We start from the raw sequence: 23,526 nt of genomic DNA on the forward strand, positions 1-23,526 counted from the left end.
AATAGTTAATTTTATGTTATGTGAATTTTACCTCACTTATTTTTTTAAAAAAGAATGATCTGTCAAATGTAAAAGGACAGTTCCCAAAGAAGAGGCTGAGAGAACTGCCATAGTTATACTTTCTGCTCAAATGGCAGTTGAAATATGTAATTCAACGTTTCTTTTCACATATTTTATTGGTTTTTCAAGAGTATAAGTAATTTAGATTTTAGTGGTGGTGGCGACTTGTAGGATAGTTCCCATCTGTTGCTTTTAGAACTAATGAAGAGTTTTTAAATGATGGGATGCTAACATCTCAGGGCAAAGAACTAACATTCTCTTAGCTTGCAAAAGAATCAGCAAATTATACTTGGACTGTATCATCTCATTCACTGTAGCTTAAAAATAACAACTCAGCACTTAGCTATACCCTAACAAAAACTATCTGCTTAAGTATACACACACCCTTGAGTCACCAAAAACTGTGAGTAAACTTTTTTCCCACAAGACTTGACAATTTTTGTTAAGAATTACTGAGTATGAAGTAAGGTGCTGTGCATAAATATAATACAAAAATATAATATCCTGCAAATGGACTTAGGAATGGAAGTCGGTCGTGCGTGTATCAGTATTAACCTATGTTAACTGGAATATGGAAATGGCTTTTTTGTGTGTGTGTGTGAGGAAGATTGGCCCTGAGCTAACATCTGCCAATCCTCCTCTTTTTGCTGAGGAAGACCGGCCCTGGGCTAACATCCATGCCAATCCTCCTCCACTTTATATGGGACGCCGCCACAGCATGGCCTAACAAACAGTGCGTCAGTGCGTACCCGGGATCCGAAGCGGCGAACCCCTGGCCGCCGCAGCAGAGCGCACACACTTAACCGCTTGCGCCACCGGGCTGGCCCCTAGAAGTGGCTTTTGTATATGCAATAGCTTGTTCTGATGGTATTTATAAAATCCTGCTTTAATAACATAAGCATCTTTATCTGTAAAGTGGGAGTAATTGTCATATCTGTCTCCAAAAGGTGATTTTGGTGATTAAAATTGGTTAATGTATATAAAGGCTTAGAACAGTGCTTAGTATATAAGCACTCAGATGGTGTTAGTTACAGTGGTGAAGCAGATAACCATTGACGTTAACAGTTTACACTCCCATCAAATGAAGGGAACTGTGTTACCACAATCTCATAAGGTGTTTTTTTACATGGTCCTTGACCTCTGCCAGAGCTAGAAACTAATATCCAAGGAAACTCGTTAATGTTATCTGTCTCAATCACCAATTGATAAAGCATACTTACTGAAATATAGTTGTAGTTTTAAAAAAATAAAACAGTTTTTGAGTCAGAAAGACCTGGGTTCAAATCCCAGCCTTTTTACCTTCTAGTTACATGACTTAAGACAAGCTACTTAACCTCCTTAAGTTTGTGTTTTTTTAGTCTTTAAAATTGTGGTGTAATAGCATCTAGTTATGAGAGTTAAATGAAATCATGCATTTAAAAGGCTTAGCCTGGGGACTGCCACTTAGTAAGCATTATTAATACTGCCAGAGATGGGAAGGAAGAATATGCTTCATGAGTGTTTTTTAAAGCAAATATTACAATCCTAGATTTCAAATCATTTAATACAGAGAGCTTTTCTCTTTCCTCCTTTTTTTTCCCCCCTTTTTCTCCCCAAAACCCCAGTATAGATAGTTGTATGTCATAGTTGCACATCCCTCTAGTTGCTGTGTGTGGGACGCCACCTCAGCATGGCCTGACAAGTGGTGCGTCGGTGCGCGCCCAGGATCCGAACCCGGGCCGCCAGTAGCGGAGCGCGTGCACTTAGCCTCTAAGCCACGGGGCCAGCCCCCGAGAGCTTTTCTCTTTAAATAACTTTAGCCACCAAGATCCTTTATAGTCTAAATATCATTTCCTCAATTTGATTTTGTTCATCTTTAGTATTGTCTTTTTACTTTTGAATGCATACATTTCAGAATTTATAAACCACATGTATTCTACTTTTGTTGCTTTCCTAACTGTAGACATCTGCTTGGAGAACAACCATGTTCTGTAGAAAATTAATATTTTTAAATTACTTGCTTCACAGCAAATGATCTCAGAAGGCTAATAGTTGACTTCGTTTTATTGTGTATTTAAATATATTGACTTTTTGTATTTCATAAATAATTCATTTTTCTTTATTTTTAATTAGTTTTCTTTTATATGCAAGTATAAGTCACAAATTCCCACTTCTTATGGTCAGTCAATAAGCAGATCTTGAAAAAGCTTTGAATTAACTTAAAACACATTCTATATCTTGACATACCTAGATTATACCTGATTATTTCATACGTTTTTTTCTCAACATTCTCTAAAAGTACTTGGGGAAAAGTTGAGGTATTTATGGAAAGTTGCATATTTTATGACTTCAGTTTCTTTTTTTTTTTTTTTTTGTGAGCAAGATCAGCCCTGAGCTAACATCCATGCCAATCCTTTTTTTGCTGAGGAAGACCGGCCCTGAGCTAATGTCTATTGCCAATCCTCCTTCCTTCCCTCTCCCTTCCCCCTCCCCTTTTCTCCCCAAGGCCCTAGTAGATAGTTGTATGTCATAGTTGCACATCCTTCTAGCTGCTGTTATGTGGGACTCCGCCTCAGCATGGCCAGACAAGCAGTGCATGGATGTGCGCCCAGGATCCGAACCCGGGCTGCCCATAGCGGAGCGTGAGCACTTAACCGCTAAGCCACGGGGCCGGCCCCTCAATTTCATATTTTAAGCACAGCGTCAGTAATTTACTAATTATTACCCTTGATTTCTTTTGTCAGCAGGATTATTTTCACATTCTTTTCTAAAAGTATTCTATTTCATAAACATTTATTAAGCATTTTCTATATGCTGATCGCTTATGCTAGGCAAAGCAGTTCAAAATAAATGACATTGACCTTATCCTCAAGGATTTCGTATTCTATTGGACACCTTAAAATAATACTTGATTTGTCTGGAAAGGAGAGATATTTATTGTATATTCATTGAGTTTGGATAACTGACACTGATGCCTTAAAATCCTAAAATTTTTACATGAAAATCCTTAAAAAAAAAAAACCTCTCAAACCTCTGCCTCCTACATTCTTCAACTGAATAAACTGAACCATCTTAATTTTTTGGTTGTAATTTACATTTATCATTATAAACAGCCATTATTTTCAGAACTTTTCAATCTCTCAATGCTGCCAGCTTTTTTTTTTTTTTTTTTGAGGTAACATTGATTTATATGTAACATTATATATAAATTTCAGGTGTATGTCGTTACATTTCAACTTCTGTGTAGATGATACTACATTGTTTTTAGTTTCCACAAGTGTAGTTGCCATCCGTCACCGTACATCTGTGCCCTTTACCCCTTTTGCCCTCCCCGCACTCCTTTCCCCTCTGATAACCGTCAGTCTGTTCTCTGTATCTATGTGTTTATTTTCCACATGAGTGAAATCATATGGTACTTTTCTTTCTCCACCTGACTTATTTTGTTTCCAGCTATCATTTTTTTGTCTTTTAATGTGCACTGTCTCTTTAAATTCCCATTCCTCTTATTATTTATTCTTGATTTCTTTGGGACTACAGTCTCCACGCATCCAAACGTTTTAGAGTTATTCTTATTTAAAAGGTCCAAGTGGTGGCCTTGGAATGAATAGGTGGACATAGTTTTTGCCCCTGATTAAATCTAGGAGCACACAACCAAAGTAGATTCTCCCTAAGGTACTTTCAGCTTCAGTATCATTTTAAGGATTTCATTGTAGTTCCAATCTATTTAGTTTCTTTGAATTGTTATTGGTGGTCTTATTTAAAATTTAAGTAAAAGTTACAGCATGAGTGAATCTTAAACATTATGCTAAGTGAAGGAAGCCAGACACAAAAAGCCACGTTTTATATCATTTTATTTGTATGAGCTGTCCAGAATAGGCAAATATATAGAAAGTGGCTTAGTGGTTACCAGAGGTTGGAGGAAAGGGAGAATGGAGAATGACTGCTAATGAGTATAGAGTTTCTTTTAGGGGGCAATGAAAATGTTCTGGAATTAGATGGTGGTTATAGTTGAACAACTTTGTAAGTGTACCAGAAAGTACTGACTTGCTACACTTTAAAAACGTGAGTCTTATCGTATGAATTATATCTCCATTTTTTAAATCTGAATGAAAGCCAATTTTTTCTAATAAAAGACCCTCCAAAACACTTCCTGGATTGGCTACTTTCTAAATCTATACTTTTACTTTTGTCTTTTATTCATTGGTTTAGATTTTGAGTCTCTCAAATGTAATTTACAGTGAAAGTGTAATTGTATTTTCCTTAGGGATAATAAAAGTCCAATTGTACATTAAATGAAAATTTAGATAATATGTATTGTTTGTAAAGAAGAGACAAAAGTCTTCTTCACTTAGTAGAATATTGACCTGCTCTAACTCTCTAGTATCATCAGTCTGTAGGTATTAAAGAACAAATGTATGTCAGCCCTAAGTTAGCTAAAGAATTTTAAGGACTCTTATATTTTAATAGGAAAGTATAGCAATAATTCAAACTAAAAATAAAAAGAAACCCTATTAATATATTTTACATTTTTCTTCATTAAGCATAAATTGCGAAATCTTTTTAAAATGTAAATTAATTTTGCCTTATGAGTTTTATTTTCATTACTTGTTTTATTGTTTGATTTTGATTGTTTTTATATATGTGATTTTTATTTTCTGTTTTTTTGATTTGTTCTATGTAACTTTTTCAATCCTTAAAGTTTTTAATGACAATTTCTTAAGTAGTTTGTCATTCCAGTGTTCGCAAATGAGTAATTTCTTTGGTCTGTAAGCTGTTGAACACATTTTTTATGTCTTTGTTTTTAGGCTATGGAGTTACTAGTAGAGAAAGCAATCAGTAGTGCTTCCAGTCCTCAGAGCCCTGGAGATGCACTGAGAAGAGTTTTTGAGTGCATTTCTTCGGGGATTATTCTTAAAGGTAAGTCTTAGTTTATTATTAATGTTTGTTTAATAGTCGAATAAGAACTGTTCTTTCTTTTACAAATGGATAACGCGAATGTTTTTTTCTCCCTATGGTGATTGTTGTAGGTAGTCCTGGACTTCTGGATCCTTGTGAGAAGGATCCCTTTGATACCTTGGCAACAATGACTGACCAGCAGCGTGAAGACATCACATCCAGTGCACAGGTACCAGTGTGTCCCTAATCCCAAAGCTTTTTTGGGTCACTCCCCTTATGGTTTCGTTTTTTTATTTGTTCTTCAGAAGAACTCACTGTATAGATTGTGCTTCTTTTGGTAAGTGTGCCCTTAGTGGGGATATAATTTAAAATAGATTTCACTAGTATAATCTTAAATGTTATTATTTTAACTATGTGTCTAATTAAGTGTATTCTGTAAGTATAAAAATACAGCAGTATTTTCAGTGTCTCATTAAATCGGGCTTTTAGGTTATATATCAGGATCAATAGAGAAACTATTTATATGCTCTGATTGTACAGAAATGATGTACTGTGTGGTTTATGGTAATTGTTATAATTTAGCCTCTCCTGCCACTGGAAAGGCCATCTAGTGTAGTAATTGCAAGTGTGGTCTCTGGAGCCAAGACTCCCTAGGTTTTGAATACTGGTTCTGCCAACTCATCTATAAAATGAGGATAAAAACAATATCTGTCTCAAGCAGGATTGTTGGGAGGATTAAATGAGTTAATATATGTAAATATAACAGTACCTGGTATATGGAAGGATCGCTGTTATCATCATCATTATCAGTTATCATTCCTATTGGAAGAGTAATTATGGAAAAGAAAAAAATATGTGAACCTAATGAATGAATGAAAAAAAATCAGTCAATTAATCTAAAACTGCTATAGCTTTCCTTTTTTGATTCCAGATATGTATACTAAAGGGAGAAAAGGTTACTAGCTATGAACAAGAATAATCCACTCTTAAGGCAGTTGAAGTTGTTGGCCTTAAGATCTTCATTTGTTGTAGCTTCTGGCAAGGATAATTTGGAATTTCGAAGATTTCAAGATTAAAATGTTATGCCAAAACTATATTAAGGGAGAGTCAGTAGTAATTGAACATTATGAATATGTTACAGACTCACAGGATTACCAATCGTATTCGTGTTAGACAAGTTTTGTTTTTATTTCTTTGGGTTTAATTTTCTAGGGAACAAGATAGTTACCCTAAGTAGCTTTTCTTTCTTCCTTGGTATTTAAGGAAGGAATTATTTATAAATTTAAGGGAAAGGAAATTTAGGGTTAGGAGCAGGGCGTTCAGAAACTTAATAGAATTCACAATTGAAAGGAAGCCAATTTGTTTTTAATGTGACAGAGGAAAGTGGTCTGGTTTTAGGAGGTAGTTACAGAAGTGGGCACAAGAAGCCACCAAGAAACAAACTGAAATTGACATGGTTACAATCCATAGAACTTACTCAGATTTTACCAATTATACATGCACTCATGTATATATGTGTGTACAGCTCTATGCAGTTTTATTGCATGTGTAGCCTTGCATAACCACCATCACAGTTAAGAGAGTTATTTTCTTTTCCTTCCTTTATCTCTGTCTGGGACTGTTCCTCTTTTCCTTCCATAATGTTTGTCTTTATTTTTGTATGCCTCTGTATGTCTTATTCTCCAGTTGCTTCTGTAAGATAGAGCCTTTGTCATTTATCACATCCCTTCCTATAGGTGTACAGTAGAGCAACATACCTATAAAAAGGTACATTTATAAAATTAGTCCTCCCCCTCAAAAAAGAAATTATAAAGTAAACCTAAATCCTCTTTGATGTTGTTTAAAAATTTCAGGGTATCTTTGGTAATTATTTCAGTATTCTCAAATGTCATTTGCTGCTAAATCATTGCCAATTATATGGTAAAATTCTCTCTTCTTGTCAGATGTTAGAAATATGTACAAACCACATGCAGAACAAAAGATTATAGAGTGCCTGCTCTAGCCCCAGAAGCTATCTTAGTTTCACTTATTGCAGTATTCCTCTGTTTAAAAACTCCTAGTGTTAGAATAGATCAGTAGCAATGTCCCTATGGTAGGAATGTATTAATATTCATTATTATGCACTGGATATCTTTGGATATTTTCTATTAATACAGAAAACATTATTCTGTTTATCTTTGGGAAGGACCTTTTGTAAGTCTCTCTCAATAAAGAAGTAGTGTTCTATTATGATAAATATTCCTAGTTCTCACTTCAGAAAGTTAACAGCCTTATGGCTTAAATGAGATGAAGAAGCACTCACTGCTGGCAAAAATCCAGAATTACAAACTAAGTAGAATGTTACATCAAATTGTGAACACAGATGATTTTGGGACTTCCAGGATTTGAAAAGCTAACATATGAGGCAAAGTTCTAAGGAACTGGAATCATCTAATCTGGAAAAAAGTTTTAGAACAGTAAATTCTCACACAGATGATTGTAACCAATAACTATATCTCAGCCAAAGGAAATAAAAGGGATTAAAAATAGTCTAAACAGCAACCACTTTAGAAAACAGTTTTGACTCCTATGTATACACCTAAGAGAATTGAAAATGTGTCTGTGCAAAAACTTGTACAAATGTTCATAGCAGCATTATGCATAATTTCCAAAAAGTGGAAACATCCCAAATGTCCATCAATTGATGAATGGATGGATAAACAAATATGGTTATATCCTTACAGTGGAATATTATTCAGCCATTAAAAGGAACAAAGTACTGATACATGCTACAATATGGATGAACCTTGAAAACCTTATGCTAAGTGAAAGAAGCCAGACACAAAAAGCCATATATTGTACAATTCCATTTCTATGAAATGTCCGCTAGGCAAATCTATAGAGACAGAAAAGTAGATTAGTGGTTGTCAGGGCCTAATGGTTGTAGAGGGGTTGGGGAATGACTGCTGCTGGGCCATGGAGTTTCTTTTTGGGGTGATGAAAATATTCTGGAATTAGAGAGGTTATGGTTGAACAATTTTGTAAGTATATTAAAAAACACTAAATTGTACACTTTAAAAGATTGAATCTTATGATAATGTGAATTATATCTCAAAAAATAGTCTTAAACGGTTAAATTGAAGGTTATAACTGTATAGTGAAAGTTGCCATTTAATCAAATGACTATAAAATCTCCTTGAATTAGTTTAAGGGATATATATAGCCAGAAATTTGAGGAATAGATTAAATTGTCTCAAAAGGCCCTCTAGTTTCAAGATTTTATGAAATCTTTTAAAATTGATATCTAACATATTCCTGTGTATACATAGACATTGTAGTAAAAATCTTTTTTTAGTTCATGAAGTAGCAAGTTGAAGAAGCGTGATCCCCTTTTTGTAAACCTGGGGAAGTGTGTGAGTGTGTTTGCATGCACGCAGCCCGTGCTGAGCCTGCGCACATGGGCATCCACAGAAAAAGTGAGAAAATATGTGAATATGAACCAAAGGATTCACTCGAAGTGAGACACTTTTTCTTTTACTGTATATTGTTTCAGGATTTTTTTAATGAACACAATGCTAAATTTTTTTAAAGATTTATTTTTTAACTTATGTTTTAAAAACAAAATAGCATGCACACAGGAAAGCCTGAAAATAAAAACACCAAAACATATGGAGTATTTCATTTGTGAAACGAATATTGTTCAAGGTGTCTCTTTCATTAAACATGCTTTTTCGTATTGTTATATGGGAATGTAAACCTAATAAGAATTAATATTTTGGTTTTTTGAATTAACTCCAAATTCTGACTCTCTTTGTTGCAGTTTGCATTGAGGCTCCTTGCATTCCGCCAGATACACAAAGTTCTAGGCATGGATCCATTACCCCAAATGAGCCAACGTTTTAACATCCACAACAACAGGAAACGAAGAAGGGATAGCGATGGAGTTGATGGGTTTGAAGCTGAGGGGAAAAAAGACAAAAAAGATTATGATAACTTTTAAAAAGTTTCTGTAAATCTGCAGTGTTAAAAACAACAGGTGCCCATTTGTTGGCTGTTTTTCATTCATAATAGTGTCTACTTTGAAAAATTTATCAAGAATTTAAAGAATTTCATGGAAGAACCAAGTTTTTCTGTGACATTAAAATCTTAATGTACAGTGTTAGGTATTATATGAATGGAAAGACACTCAAAAAAAATTGTGCTCCAACTAGGGAAAAAACAATGATTCAGATTTTTTTCCCATTATTTTGGTTTTATTTAGTGGTTGCCCTAGCTCCCCCTATTTTTGTGTCTTATTAACTAGTCTTATTAAACCTTTACTGTATTTATTGCAGTATTTGTGCTTCAGTTGCTATATGTATTTTGATATTTTTATTTAGAGTTTTTGTTTGTTCTTTGACACTAGTTGTTACTTTGTGTTATAGATGATATCCTTTACTCCTCAATATTTTACAGCAGTACGTTTTTTTGTAACGTGAGACTGCAGAATTTTTTCCTTTTGTTTTGATATTCTATATGTGATGGATTACAACACAAAAAGTTATCCTGCCATTTAAGTGCTCAGAACTGAATGTTTCTGCAGATCTTGTGGCATTTGTCTCTCTAGTGTGATATATAAAGGTGTAATTAAGACAGATTTCTGTTAATCTAATCAAGTTTGCTGTTAGTTGTGCATTAGCAGTATAAAAGCTAATATATACTATATGGTCTTGCAGCAATTTTAAAGCCTCTCCATAACTGATAATAAAAATGCATGATGTTTTTGTTTTTAATAGACTTTTAAAATTATAATTTTAGGTTTGACACGTAGATCTTTGTACAGTTGACTTTTTGACATAGCAAGGCCAAAAATAACTTTCTGAATATTTTTTTCTTCTGCATAAGTGGAAAGGGCATTTTTCGTATATAAGTGGGCTAACCAATATTTTCAAAACAACTTTATCATTGTGCAACTAACAACAGTAACTAGCCCTTAATTATGATGACAGTTCCTTATTGGTGTGTGTGAGATTACTCTAGGGACTATTACAGTATAACACAGTTGAATGATTCCTTCCCCCGCACCCCATCACCCAGATAATTTGCAGCTCTATTAACAGTGAGGTTGATATAGTATTACTGATAAAAAATTAAGATTATCTAAGGAAAAAAAAAACAGAAAATTGTTTGGTGTGGCCATCTTACATGCTTATGTGTCCTACAAAAAGCTAAATATTCTAGCAGTGGTGTAATGAAAAGTTACATCTTACTGTGATGTATGTATGCTCTGGTACACAGATGTCATTTTGTTGTCACAGCACTACAGTGAAATATACAAATAAAAACTTAAATTCATATAATGACTTAAATGTATTATGTTAGAATTGACATCATAAACTACTTTTGCTTTGAAATGACTTAATGCTTCAGTAAAACCATGTTCAAATTTATTGGATACTTAGATCTTGTTATTCCTGACAAATGTTTGTTGCCTGAGCACATAATTTCCAGAAAATTTTATAATTAAATATCATGTTGGTTCAATTTCTTTCTTGGGTCACAATCTTCCCCTGGACTCTTAGAGGACCAGGAGACAGTAAGGGATGACCACTGGGAACTAGAACAGGAGACTTGGGCTTTCCTCCCAAGTTTGTCACATACTATCTATGTAACTTGGGAAAGCCTTTTTTTTTTTTAATTTTACTCTTTCTGGGTCTCATATTACTTTTTTGGATAATTAATCACCCAGTAAAATTTTGGAATTTTGTTTCTCACAGTTCTCTTAAGAGAGAAGAAAAGAACTGACATCATGCTAGGTCTTTTCAGACCTTTTCCCATTTTAAAAACTATCATAACAGTAGGTGAAAGTGCTGTATTTCTTACTTTTCATGTGAGGCAGTTGAAGCCCAGAGTGACTAACTATTAAAGATCACACATCAATTTAAGTGACAGAGTTGAAATTGAGAGTCAGATTTCAAAGTTCATGCTCAGCACTTTGCCAGGTGCTCCCTTCATCTTGCAATAATGGTCTAAAAATGTTTTCAGCCCACGTTTCAAATTTTGCATTTGGTTTGGGTGTCTTCATCCAGATATAGAATTGGTGCCATTTAAATTTTTTACTAAAATTATTTCAGTATTATTTATTTTTTGCATGGCTTAATTGTTTTCATAGCTGTGGCTAGACCCACATTAACTATCTTGTATGAAATAACTTGGATTGAATTTTCATTCGTATCTTTTCTTCTGCTTTGAAGAAAACCGAAGTCTCTAGTCAAAAAAAGTATTGGTTATCACCCTGCTAATGCATTCTTGAACCAATTGTTTTGGCAACTAATTTACTTATCAGTTCTTTGCATCTCAGGCTGGCTTTCCCTGTTTTTAAGCATACTTATGTTACATTAATATACATTAATTTAAAATTATTTAAAATAATATACATTAAATGATAACCCGAATAAAACAAATTGATTCTTCTTACCCACCCCCAATTATATAATTTATTCCAAGTTAGAATTTTCTTTGTCTTCACCACTGTCGTATTTTCTCTTTCTTTGAATAAGCTAAAATTTAAAATGCAAAATTGCATGAACAGCATAGCAAAAGATTTAAGTCAACAGTATTTTAAATCATTTTTCCTGTTTATTGACAAAAAGGATAAATCTTTTGCTTGGTCATGCTATTATGTTGTCAGTATATGTTATGAATTTATAAACAATTGCTTTAGTGGATCCACCATTTTTTATACTTAATTTGACAGTTATTAAATTTTTTAAATTTTCCTAATAAAGGGCAAATTTTATAGTGTCATAGAAAGATGATAATGTTCATAGCAGTGGTTTGTCATGAGAGTCATCTGGGAACATTCTAAAAATTAAGATTTCTAAGCCCTAGTTCTAAAGATTCTGACTAAGGAGGGCCAGGGTAAGCCTGAGAATGCCCATTTTAAGATGGCTTTCTCTTAGGTATTTGAGTGGATGGTTCTAATACATGTTATAAAAGTCAAAAGGTGTAAAGGAGTATATGGAATAAAATGTCTTCTGCCTCCCCTTGCCTTGCCCCTTCCCAGAGGCAGGAAGTGTTAGCCATTTGTATATCCTTCCACACACGGTCTGTGCGCGTAGTAGCATGAATGTGGGTACCCCTTTGTTCTTTATACAAATGGCTGCATACCGTGCATACTGTGCTGCACCTTGCCTTTCTTTCATTTAAGTTATCTTGAAATCTTGGAGACTGTTCCATATCAGTACACATAGGGAAACTGCATTTTTAACAGTCAGTATAGGGGCCAGCCCGGTGGCACAAGCCTGGGGTTCGCCGGTTCGGATCCTGGGCGCGCACCAACGCACCGCTTGTCAAGCCATGCTGTGGCGGTGTCCCATATAAAGTAGAGGAAGATGGACATGGATGTTAGCTCAGGGCCGATCTGCCTCAGCAAAAAAAAAAAAAAAAATCACTATAGGATCTTTCCAAATTAGATTTTTATCTTTAATTATAGGTGGTTCTCAAGTGGTACATAGTGGTACATAGATCATGCTTTGATAAACGTGCTTTATAGCAGTGACCATAATGTACTCGAGTCCAAAACTATAATTTAGTATTAAAGGTATTTTAATCAGCCACACATACATAGCAATAAGTTAATTGGCATATTCAGCAAATCATAATATCCCCATTCCCTAAGCAATTTTATTGATTAGCTGTAGTTTATATGTAATTTTAGTCTTCCTTTTTCTTGCTCAATGTAATAATACTAGATGTAAAATAAAATCTGAAAATAGGAAACGATTATATAACTAACTTAAAGCCTGAATAATATTTTTGAACAATACTTAAACTGGTTCCATGTTAAATACAAAGCTACTATATTCACCTTATCCTAATAGAGTCCCAAGTAAGACATGGTACTTAGAGAAATAGGATCTTCAGTTTGGAGAGGACTGTTTAATCAGTTTAGTAACTAATCTAACCTAATCCAAAATGCTTTCTTAAAAAGCAAGTAAGCTGTTGAATGAAAAGGCAACTGAATTGATCGGTTTAATCATTCTTAAAATACAGGAATATTTAAGAGTTCGGAAGTAGAAAGGGAAAACAGCAGAGAACATACCTAGGGCTTGGATCACTGTGAGCCCTCTGTTAACAAAATACAGGATAATGCAGTATGACAAGTTCCTGATGGGAAGAAGTTCAGGATGTTGTAATTTACCTCAAGCTTTGCTATGAGCTGTTTAAAAAGAGCAAGTTGTATTTCAGTGCAATTTAGTGTGCGTTATAAGGTAGACCAAGACAGAAGGCCTGCCTTTTGTTACGTGTGGGGGTTTGGAGGGAAGTTAAAACGTACATTACCAACTATAACTAATGTTCGTGAGCGAGCATTAGAACTCTTTTAACAGGGCCGGCCCCGTGGCTTAGTGGTTAAGTGCGCGCGCTCCGCTGCTGGCGGCCTGGGTTCGGATCCCGGGCGCACACTGACGCACCGCTTCTCCGGCCATGCTGAGGCCGCGTCCCACACACAGCAACTAGAGGGATGTGCCACTATGACATACAACTATCTACTGGGGCTTTGGGGGGAAAAATAAAAAAAAAATTAAAAAAACTCTTTTAACAGAGGGAGTTTTCTTGTGTCCTTTATCTGTGTGATATCCAAAATGAAAGATACACAGTCCTGTACTTGGCATTGGTCACACCATATCTGGAATATGGTGTTCAGTTCTGGGCATTAGTTTCCTTTTTTTGTGTGTGTGAGGAAGATCAGCCCTGAGCTAACATCCATGCCAATCCTCCTCTTTTTGCTGAGGAAGACTGGCCCTGAGCTGATATCCTGATCTTCCTCCACTTTTATGTGGGACACCGCCACAGCGTGGCATGACAAGCAGTGCATCAGTGCGTGCCCAGGATCCAAACCCGGGCTGCCAGCAGTGGAGCATGCACACTTAACCACTATGCCACGGGGCCCGCCCCTGGGCATTAGTTTTCAAGTGATATTCAAAAGAGAGTGACCAAGATAGTGAATTTGTTCAAAATCATGCCATGTAGTTGGAACCACAGAGCAGGAAGGATGAGGTGATGTGGAAGAAAAACGATAAATATCTTCTAATATGAATAGCTATGGAAAAAAATATTGATTGAAGAAATAGCTTTTTTGAAATGTTAACTTCAACAACAAAATGGATGGAGGTCACTTGCAAAGAAATTGTTGCCTGTGTTCAAAATTATAACCACCTGTTTTAAGATTTTGGTTAAAGGTCATGGCATTAGGTATGAAAGTATATAAGATGATCAGATGTTTTGCAAGTTTAAGATGCTGTTATACTGTTAGTTCATGTACCTAGTAAAGATCATTTGAACAGAACTCAAATGGCCAGTTGCCTCCAAGTTAATGAGAATCAATTCATGGCAGCCAAAATACGGGCATAAATGAGTTTGGAAAAATGGGTGCTGGTTTTGCTACACCTTCTTAACTTCTCCCTTGTTATCCTTGGCACTGAAGTTCCTGGAGTTTTTTTCCCCTCCCTCTCTGAACATTCCTTCTCTGCTTCCGCTTCTCACTTCTCGGTAGAACTCTCCATGGTTCTGTCATCAGCATCTTCTGTATATATACATGCTATTGATGATCTCATCATCCTCCAAGTTTTAGGTACTCCGTTTGTTAAAATTATTTCCAAATTGTCTCATCCAAACTACAGTCTTGCTTTTTTTCTTTCTACCTCCAGTTTCTATACTATTTATTCAGCCTACAACCCCTAGATTATTTCTCCTAAAGCATTTGTTTGATCATGTCACTGCTACTCAAAAGACCTTTAAGTGACTCCACATCACTGTGCTAAACAGTATATATTATTTCATCCTCACAATATTGCTACATGGTAGGTATTCATTACACATGAGAAAACTAGAGTTTGAGGTTAAGTAACTTGTTGCTGTAATAAAAGATCATTTGAATGATATCTCTTCTTGAATTGGGTCAGATCATCAGAAAGCTACATACTTGGAGAGTTCTGTTGACTTCAAAACCTGAAATTTTAACCTTTATGCCATGTACCTCCTATAGATGTGTCTTTTAGCCAACCCTCTTTTTGTAGAATTTTAATGCTTAAGACATGGTGTACAAATAGATTTTAAGTATCCCAATTTTGGTCTACTCCAAAAGCTTAACCATCAGGCTTTTTTTCCCTTCTTTTTTTTTTTTTTTTTTTTTTTGTGAGGAAGATCAGCCCTGAGCTAACATCCATGCTAATCCTCCTTTTTTTGCTGAGGAAGACCGGCTCTGAGCTAACATCTGTTGCCAATCCTCCTCCTTTTTTCCCCCGAAGTCCCAGTAGATAGTTGTATGTCATAGTTGCATATCCTTCTAGTTGCTGTATGTGGGACGCGGCCTCAGCATGGCCGGAGAAGCGGTGCTTCGGTGCGCGCCCGGGATCTGAACCTGGGCCGCCAGTAGCAGAGCATGCGCACTTAACCGCTAAGCCATGGGGCTGGCGCATTTCTCTTCTTCATTCTAAAGAACTTAAAAAGCTATATCTCTTTCAAAGGTTAGTGGTTAAGTAAGGATAGAAAAAAAAAAAAGGAATTCCATCTCCTTTACTCTGCATTTTAGCCTTTACCTGACCCAGAAGTCGGGAATGATATCTTATGTACTATATCCAGCATACAGCTGTGTCTTATTTGGCCCAAACACAGAAACTCTGAGCCAATATTAAACATTTCACATGGAAATCCCAATTTGACTTCTCTTGAAAAATTGGAAGACCTGATGACACAGGTCATGTGTTTCTACATGGTAACAATTAGCTGAAGCTGAGAGTAATGGCCACTCTCTCTGGAGGATAAATTTAAGGCAATGCCTGGGCCGCCCCATGGCTTAGCGGTTAAGTCGCGCGCTCCGCTGCTGGCCGCCCGAGTTCAGATCCTGGGCACACACCGACGCACCACTTCTCCGGCCATGCTGAGGCCGTGTCCCACGTACAGCGACTAGAAGGATGTGCAACTAACTATCTACTGGGGCTTTGGGGGAAAAAATAAAAATGAAATTAAAAAAAAAAATTAAGACAATGCCTGTTGTGGACAGTTTACCACAGCCTCTACCATTCTCTTTTTTGTCTTCTAAGCTGGTCCTATGGGCATTTGATTTTATTACATCTCAGACCCTGGCCATTTTACCTATGGACTCTCCCAATTTTAGTGTGCAACCACATCCATTAAACTGAGGCACAATCTCTAAAGTACTCTCAGTTCCAAAATGCTTCAATCCCATGACCATATGTTTCTCTCCTATACACTGGGATACTTGTTGTCCCCCACACTTAATGTAAAGGACAGTCATAAAGAAACGATGCACTTCCTTCATTTATTCTTTCAAGAGACATGTCGGAAGGAGGCCTGAAGTTTAAGCAAGCTACAGCCTCAAGAGAATCTTTATTTCAGAGCAGAGACCAAAATCTCTTTCCTGAAAATCTCATAACATTGGAGCAGCTCGCCAGTCGTCCTGTCTGCTGTTGGGTTGGACTAAGAGAAAGAAGTAGAAGAAAAGGGTGTAGGAATTGAAGAGAACAAAAATGGGCTAAGAAAAACGGATTTTCTTGATGACAAAATTCTTAATTGTATGAGTTCTCAAATTTTTTTCTTTTTATGAAATCTTACTGTACATCTAAAGAGATGAAAAGGAGTATACGGTCAAGGGGAAGGGGAGCTACAACTAAATTAGTAATTGAAACCAGACTTAGAAGTTCCAGTTCCCAAGAAGATGAAATTACCCTCTTCCCTGTTTCTACCTCTGAATACAACTATAAAATCTGGATAAAATGCATAGAGTAGCAATTTGAGGACTCTGAAACGTAATTAGTGGCAGGCAGATTGGAGATGACCAGAACTGAAATATTATCAAACTGACAGTTTGCCGTGTTTCCCCCTCCAGAGTAAAACTCGCTGCTTAGCCTCCGATGTGAGTACAGTCATAGAAGTGTGTGGCAGGCTGCGGTAACTAAAGCCCCAGATTTCTGATCAGAGGATTGAAAAGGGGAGTCCCAGGGAATGTACTGGGCAGACTGGGGAGAAGCAGGAGCTAGGATAAGTGACCCCATAAAGTTAGTTATGAATAATTTTATAATAACTTTTTTCCAGGGCTCTACCCCGATTTATTTTATGAGGCCAACATTACCCTGATACCAAACCAAGATAAAAACATTTCAAAGAAAGCTCAGACCAATATACCTGGTGAAATTAGATTGAAGAATCTTTAGTAGAAGATTTATCAAATCATATCCAGCAATGTATATAAAGAATAATATACCACAACAAAGTGGAGTTTATCTTGGGAATGTAAGGCTGGTTCAATATATGAAAATCAATCAACATATGAATTTTACTACCAAAAATGTAAAACTACTAGAATCCTAGAATAAATAAAATTTAAGGGCCGGCCCCATGGCTTGGCAGTTAAGTGCGCGTGCTCCGCTGCTTGCGGCCCGGGTTCGGATCCTGGGCGCGCACCGACTCACCGCTTCCCCGGCCATGCTGAGGCCGCGTCCCACGTGCAGCAACTAGAAGGATGTGCAGGGATGACATACAACTATCTACTGGGGCTTTGGGGGGAAAAATAAATAAAATTATAAAAATAAATAAATAAAAATTTAAAGACAAATAACTGGGAAATAATATGTTACAATATAATGTATCAAAGAATTGATGGTAATATAAAGATCTTCAAATCATTTGAATCTGATTCCACTAAGAAAAGAATTGGACAACAGCATCAAGATTTACTACCTAAATGGTCAAGAATTGGAAAAATGGGGCATCCATGTAATGGATCATTAGAAATAATGATGTAGCTATGTATTTATTGGCTTACTGAGATGTTCACAAATTATGTAAAACCACTATCTGTGTAAGAGTCCACTTTTGCAATACATACATCCACATATGCACACACACATATGGGAAAGTCGTAACTCAAAACTATTAACATTGGTTATCTCTGGGTTATGAGAGCCTGGATGACTTTTTTGACTGATTCAGATGATTTGACAGTGAACATGGAATATTTTGGTAATAAATAAGACGGAGGGGCCGGCCCGGTGGCATAGGAATTAAGTGCACCTGCTCTGCTTCCATGGCCTGCGGTTTGCAGGTTCGGATCCTAGGCAGCACTAATGCACGGCTTGTCAAGCCATGCTGCGGCAGCGTCCTGTATAAAGTAGAGGAAAGTGGGCATGGGTGTTAGCTCAGGGCCAACCTTCCTCAGCAAAAAGAGGAGGACTGGCAACAGATGGTAGCTCAGGGCTAATCTTCCTCAACAAAATACATAAACAAAGAAGAAGAAGATATAAGCTTCTTTCTTTAAAAGGGTAAATGGGCAATGTACATGGGTGGACAATTCTCAAAAGAAATATATGTTCTCCAAAGATATATAAATGGCCGATAGCTATATGAAAACACACTTCCAGCCTTCCTAGTAATCTAATAAATACAAATTTAAAAAATGGTAGTAAAGGCCGGCCTGGTGGCACAAGTAGTTAAGTGTGCGTGCTCCGCTGCGGCGGCCCGGGGTTCGCTGGTTCAGATCCCAGGCACATACCAACGCACTGCTTGGCAAGCCATGCTGTGGCGGCGTCCCATATAAAGTGGAGGAAGATGGGCACGGATGTTAGCCCAGGGCCAGTCTTCCTCAGCAGAAAAAGAGGAGGATTGGCAGATGTTAGCTCAGGGCTGATCTCCTCACCAAAAAAAAAAAAAAAGGTAGTAGACTTTTTGTCAACCAGATTGACAAAGATTATAAAGATTGAAAATATTAAGGTCTGAGCTAGTAATACCAGGATCTCAAAGGCAAAGGCAAGGGACACTAGCTCAGGCAACATCTGATTTATCTTTTTTTTTTTTTTTTAATGCAAATATACAGATAGAGAGAGTCTTTGACCCAGCAACTGAATTTCAAAGAATTTATCTTAAAGAATTAAATCTACAGGCTGGCCCTGTGGCTTAGCAGTTAAGTGCGCACGCTCTGCTACTGGCGGCCCTGGTGCGGATACCCCGCGCGCACAGATGCACGGCTTCTCCGGCCGTGCTGAGGCCGCGTCCCACATACAGCAACTAGAAGGATGTGCAACTATGACATACAACTATCTCCTGGGGCTTTGGGGAAAAAAAAAGGAGGAGGATTGACAATAGATGTTAGCTCAGAGCCAGTCTTCCTCAGCAAAAAGAGGAGGATTAGCATGGATGTTAGCTCAGGGCTGATCTTCCTCACAAAAAAAAAAAAAAAAGAATTATATCTAATCAGGTAACTATACAAAACTATAAACTCAAATATATTTACTGAAGCGTTATTGGCAAGTGTGTAAGATTAGAAACAATTGAAATGTTCAATAAGTATTGTAATGAAATACAGCTCAACCACCTAAATGATATTATAGACCAGTGAATCTAAAGGAGGGTACCCCCTCCTTAAAAACCACTCTTTATTCAATGCCTGTTATTCCTGAGAGGGTGTCAGCTCTCTTAAGGATGTTAGGTCAGGAAAAAAGTTGAAAATAACTATGTAAGAGAATAAGACATGAAGAAATTTATTTTATAAGTATTTAATGAAAAAATCAGACTATAAAACTGTGTGTAAAATATTATCCCTTTTTGTTTTAATAAATAAACATATATATACAGATCATCCTTCCCCAAAATGTTTCCAGTGGTTACCCATGTGTGGTTTGATTATGGCTTGTTCAGTTTGGGGCTTTTATTTCTATTTGATTAGGTTTCCTCCCTCAGAGGTCAGCCTCCTGGGCCTATGTAGGGTGCTCCTTTTCTGACCGAGAGGACAGAGCCTTTTCTTTGGGATGGCGGAAGGTGTAACCCCGGCACACGAGGAGACCAGGAAAAAAGTAGAGCAGAGAGACTTCCTTCTAAAAATGAATCGATTACTTCTCTGACCTTACCTGGTTCCAAATTAAGTTTCTCTTAGTATTTGCTCTTCAGCTGATGTTGTCTCACATGAGGTGAGAGAATGAATGAATTTTTCTTCACTTCTCTTTCTGGGCCCCCACTTCAGCTGAGCCATAAAACTTCTTTTCAGACTTCTTAAACCCACACGAGATATTTGCAAAGTCTGAGATTGCCTTGCTTAATGCTTTATTTGGCTGCCCTCAGAATCCTTTCCAGAGACCAGGTGAATGAATGGTGAATAGACTCCAGTGTTCTGGAGAGAAATAGGGAAGCAGGGAAATGGCTGATCATTAACAGTGCTCAGGCAGAAAAGTTACGCTGTAAAAAATATTGCAATATTTCTTTGCAGCTCAGCCATTTCTATTCCTTAGATTCTCCTTATGCCTTTGGACAGAAAGGATTTTTAAAAAACAATTTTGATTACATTTTAACCTTGGGACAGATGACTATTTCAAACATAAAACAGTGGGCCTTTCACAACCTCTGCGTTCTTTTACAACCACCTGAACAATAAGCCTTTCAGGTTTTCAGTGGGTGGGAATGGGTTAGCCAAGCTCAAAACAGGCCTGACTGCACTTTGAGCAAAGATCAAATATCCCAGTGGGGAGGCATGCTTGGCCTGTTTTTATTTGAGAAGGTTCTCCCAGGCCTTATGACAGCAACAGATTCCTTCTCCCCTCTAAGATCATTAGGCTCCTAACACCAGTGGCCCTCCTTTGTGGATAATTGGTGTCCTCTCACTGTTCTGCTAGATTTTCAAAACAGATTCAGCCCCGAGCTCAAAGAGAAGATTCTGTCAGTGTTATCTTCCTTCAAATTAGAGAATAAACAGCCTGGATGCCAGGTCCCTCACTTTTCCCCAGCCAGCTCTGTAGTACCAGAAATTCTAAGATCTAAACTTAATGCTTTGATCTCAGTTAAAATTCAAGAAGGAATAGCGTATTATTTTTATTTTGTGATACACAGCCTTCATATGGTTGGATGACATGTAAAGCATTAAGTTGTGTCAATCTTAATAATTTGAGACGTCAACAAGCTTTTTTCATTCCTCCCTCCTGGAGATCATCTCTAGATCAGATGCCAGATCTTGACTTCTATTATCCTGGAATGAGTCAAGAGAAATTTGAAATAGAGAGGCGACCAAAATAACAGGTTTTTCTGCCTGCTGCTTCCTCCCTCCCACCACACACACGCATGCACGCATGCACACACGCACGCTAGCTTGGGAGAGAAAGAGCAGTGTGAGAAGCAGGGAGTGTCAGGGAGTCTCGCTGTACTTATCCTCTGCCCCACAGTTACCCTATCATTTTAGGAAACTGAGAGAAGAGAGGGCCTGAGTCTGGGACGCCTGTGTGGGGCTTTTGGAGTGTGGTAGCCCTGTTAAAGCTCTCCTTTGCCACCCCTCAGGCATAGAGTAGTTGAAATGGCTCGTGGCCTTTCCAGGCGCTGGAGAACTCGCGAAAGCCCCTTTACTCTTCTGTGTCTCTCAAGGGGGTTGGAAATGATCCACGGTTTTCTGTGGCCCCCAAGTGAGACCTAGACAGTAATTAGGAGAGAGAGCCAAGGTGCTGCTGAGAGGCCACCTGGCAGAGGAAATGGGCAGACCCATTCAAGGACAGGGCACAATCCATCCCAGGGATGAGAATTTAGCTGCATCTCTGAGGAATCGCCATGCCAGCCAGCTGCACAGGGCCAAGACAGAGTGACTGCAGGCCCAAGTTGGCACCGTCTGAACCAGGCACCTTCCCTGCCCAGGAATACACAAGACAAGCAATGGGACCAGGTCAGGGGAATGGGGAACCTGCCCCGGCCCACCCCAGGCCTGGCTGGGGCTTCCTGTATCCTAGAGCCTTCAATTCAGCCCAGAGAGTAGGGGGAGAAACATGGAAGGGAGCTCTGAAATGGATTGTGACCAGCTTAGACCTGAAGTGACAAAAATAAACCTCAGAAAGAACCAGATTAAGTTGCCTGCATCAAACCACTGTGGCTTAGAATTCATGTCCAGAAATCGGATTGTGTTACAGAAATGAGTCCCAGGGCAGCATTGACTAGCAGTGTGATCTTGGGCAAGTTGTTTTACTTCTCTGGGCCTGTGACCTACTGACTGTTCAAAAGGAATTTTTTATCCAGCTCTGGGTATAGTTCTTTAGCCTCTAGCGGTGGCCCAGCAGCTCAGTCAAGCTGAGCTTCTACTGCATGCTTCATGTGACTGTGGACCCAGTAAGTGTGCCCAGAGGGGGCCTGGTGAAGGAGGACAAGGAAGGAATGGGCCAGCCTCCTCCTTTATCATTTTCTTTTATCCTGTGCCCCAGCTGAGGGAACTCCCCAACCTGTGCCGAGAACACCTTCCTCCATTACCACTTTTTCAGTAGTCCTGTAGAGGGCACAGTTTCCTCGTCCCAGAGGCTTCCAGGGTTCAGGAATGTTCAGCAGTTCAGGCAGGTTCTGAAGGCTTTTCCATCCATCTGATAATCTCTTCAAAGCACTGAGGACAGTACTGCAGGGAGTATCAAGAAGCACAGGAGGGCCTCCCCTGACGATGAGAAGCTCCAGGCATAGTTCTAGGAAAGAAGATAAAGAGGTGGACCTACTGCAGTGTTTCCAAGACATATTCAAGTTCACGGCCAAGGCAGCATACAGATTCAGGATGCTTAGGGATTCAGAAGAGATCTGGACTGGTTCCATCAGTCTCTAAGGAAGGTGTCAAAGAGGTGATGGCATTGGGAGCAGAACGTTAACAAGATGAGATGAAGACGAGATGATGCGGGGACCAACGCCAAGACAGAGACCGAAAATGGCAAGGTCTTGTTAAAGCTTCTTGTTTTTAAATTAAAATTCAATATATTTGAATTGTTCACTTTAAAATGGCTAATTTTATGTTATGTAACTTTTACCTCAATTAAAAACTACGTAACTTATAACCATACATAGTAACCATACACATCTATGTACTAGGGCTTTGGGAGGGAAAAAAGGGAAAAAAGGAGGAAGATTTGCAACACATGTTAGTGAAGGGCAAATCTTCCTCTGCAAAAAAAAAAAAAACAATAAAACTACATGACATAGCTATATATATGTGTGTGTGTGTATATATATATATTAAATTTTTGATTTATTTATTGTTGGGAACGGTAATAATTCTCATGGTTCAAAATCCAAAGGTAAAAAAGAGTATACAGTAAAAACTCTCCTTTCAACTTTCTTCCAAACACCCAGTTCCCCCTCCTAAAAGCAACTAATGTCATAGTTCCCTTTGTATGTATCCAAAGACGTTCCATGCATATATAAAGAGAGAGGTGTGTACAGTCTTTATTTCCACCCTCTTTTACACAAATGGTAGCCTACTCTGCATACGGTTCCGTGCCTTGCTCTAGTCACTGAATATATGTTGGCGCTCATATACTATGTGCCAACACTCTAAACACTTATTTATTAACTTATTTAATCCTCACAACATTCCTGTGAGGTAGATGCCATTATAATCCTCATAACCCTCATTTTTATAGGTGAGAAAATTGAGGTCCAAGAAGATGTATGCGTAGTTGAAGGTCACACATCTAATAATTAGTGGAACCAGGACTTGAACCCAGACAGTCCGGCTCCAGAATATTTGCTTTTAACCACTGAGTTTACAGCCTCTACCTAAAGAAGTTTCTCATTGTTTTTTTTTTTTACAGATGCATAGTATCCCATTCTGTGGCT

The 23,526-nt window shown here is 37.8% G+C and overlaps 1 protein-coding gene across 2 annotated transcripts in view; it reads left to right on the plus strand.

Moving 5' to 3' along the window:
* The window catches only part of ZFR (zinc finger RNA binding protein), an 82,959-nt gene extending 72,611 nt beyond the window's left edge, over window positions 1–10,348 (plus strand). For both annotated transcript variants that reach the window (XM_058564281.1, XM_058564282.1), the window contains 3 exons: window positions 4,845–4,956; window positions 5,067–5,164; window positions 8,735–10,348. In XM_058564281.1, the coding sequence (XP_058420264.1) occupies window positions 4,845–4,956; window positions 5,067–5,164; window positions 8,735–8,914 (390 nt within the window). In that variant the 3' untranslated portion in view covers window positions 8,915–10,348. The remainder of the gene's footprint in view (window positions 1–4,844; window positions 4,957–5,066; window positions 5,165–8,734) is intronic.
* The last annotated feature ends 13,178 nt before the right edge of the window (window positions 10,349–23,526 follow it).

This window comes from Diceros bicornis, chromosome 20 (genome assembly GCF_020826845.1).
Source record: "Diceros bicornis minor isolate mBicDic1 chromosome 20, mDicBic1.mat.cur, whole genome shotgun sequence".
Classification (NCBI taxonomy): domain Eukaryota; kingdom Metazoa; phylum Chordata; class Mammalia; order Perissodactyla; family Rhinocerotidae; genus Diceros; species Diceros bicornis.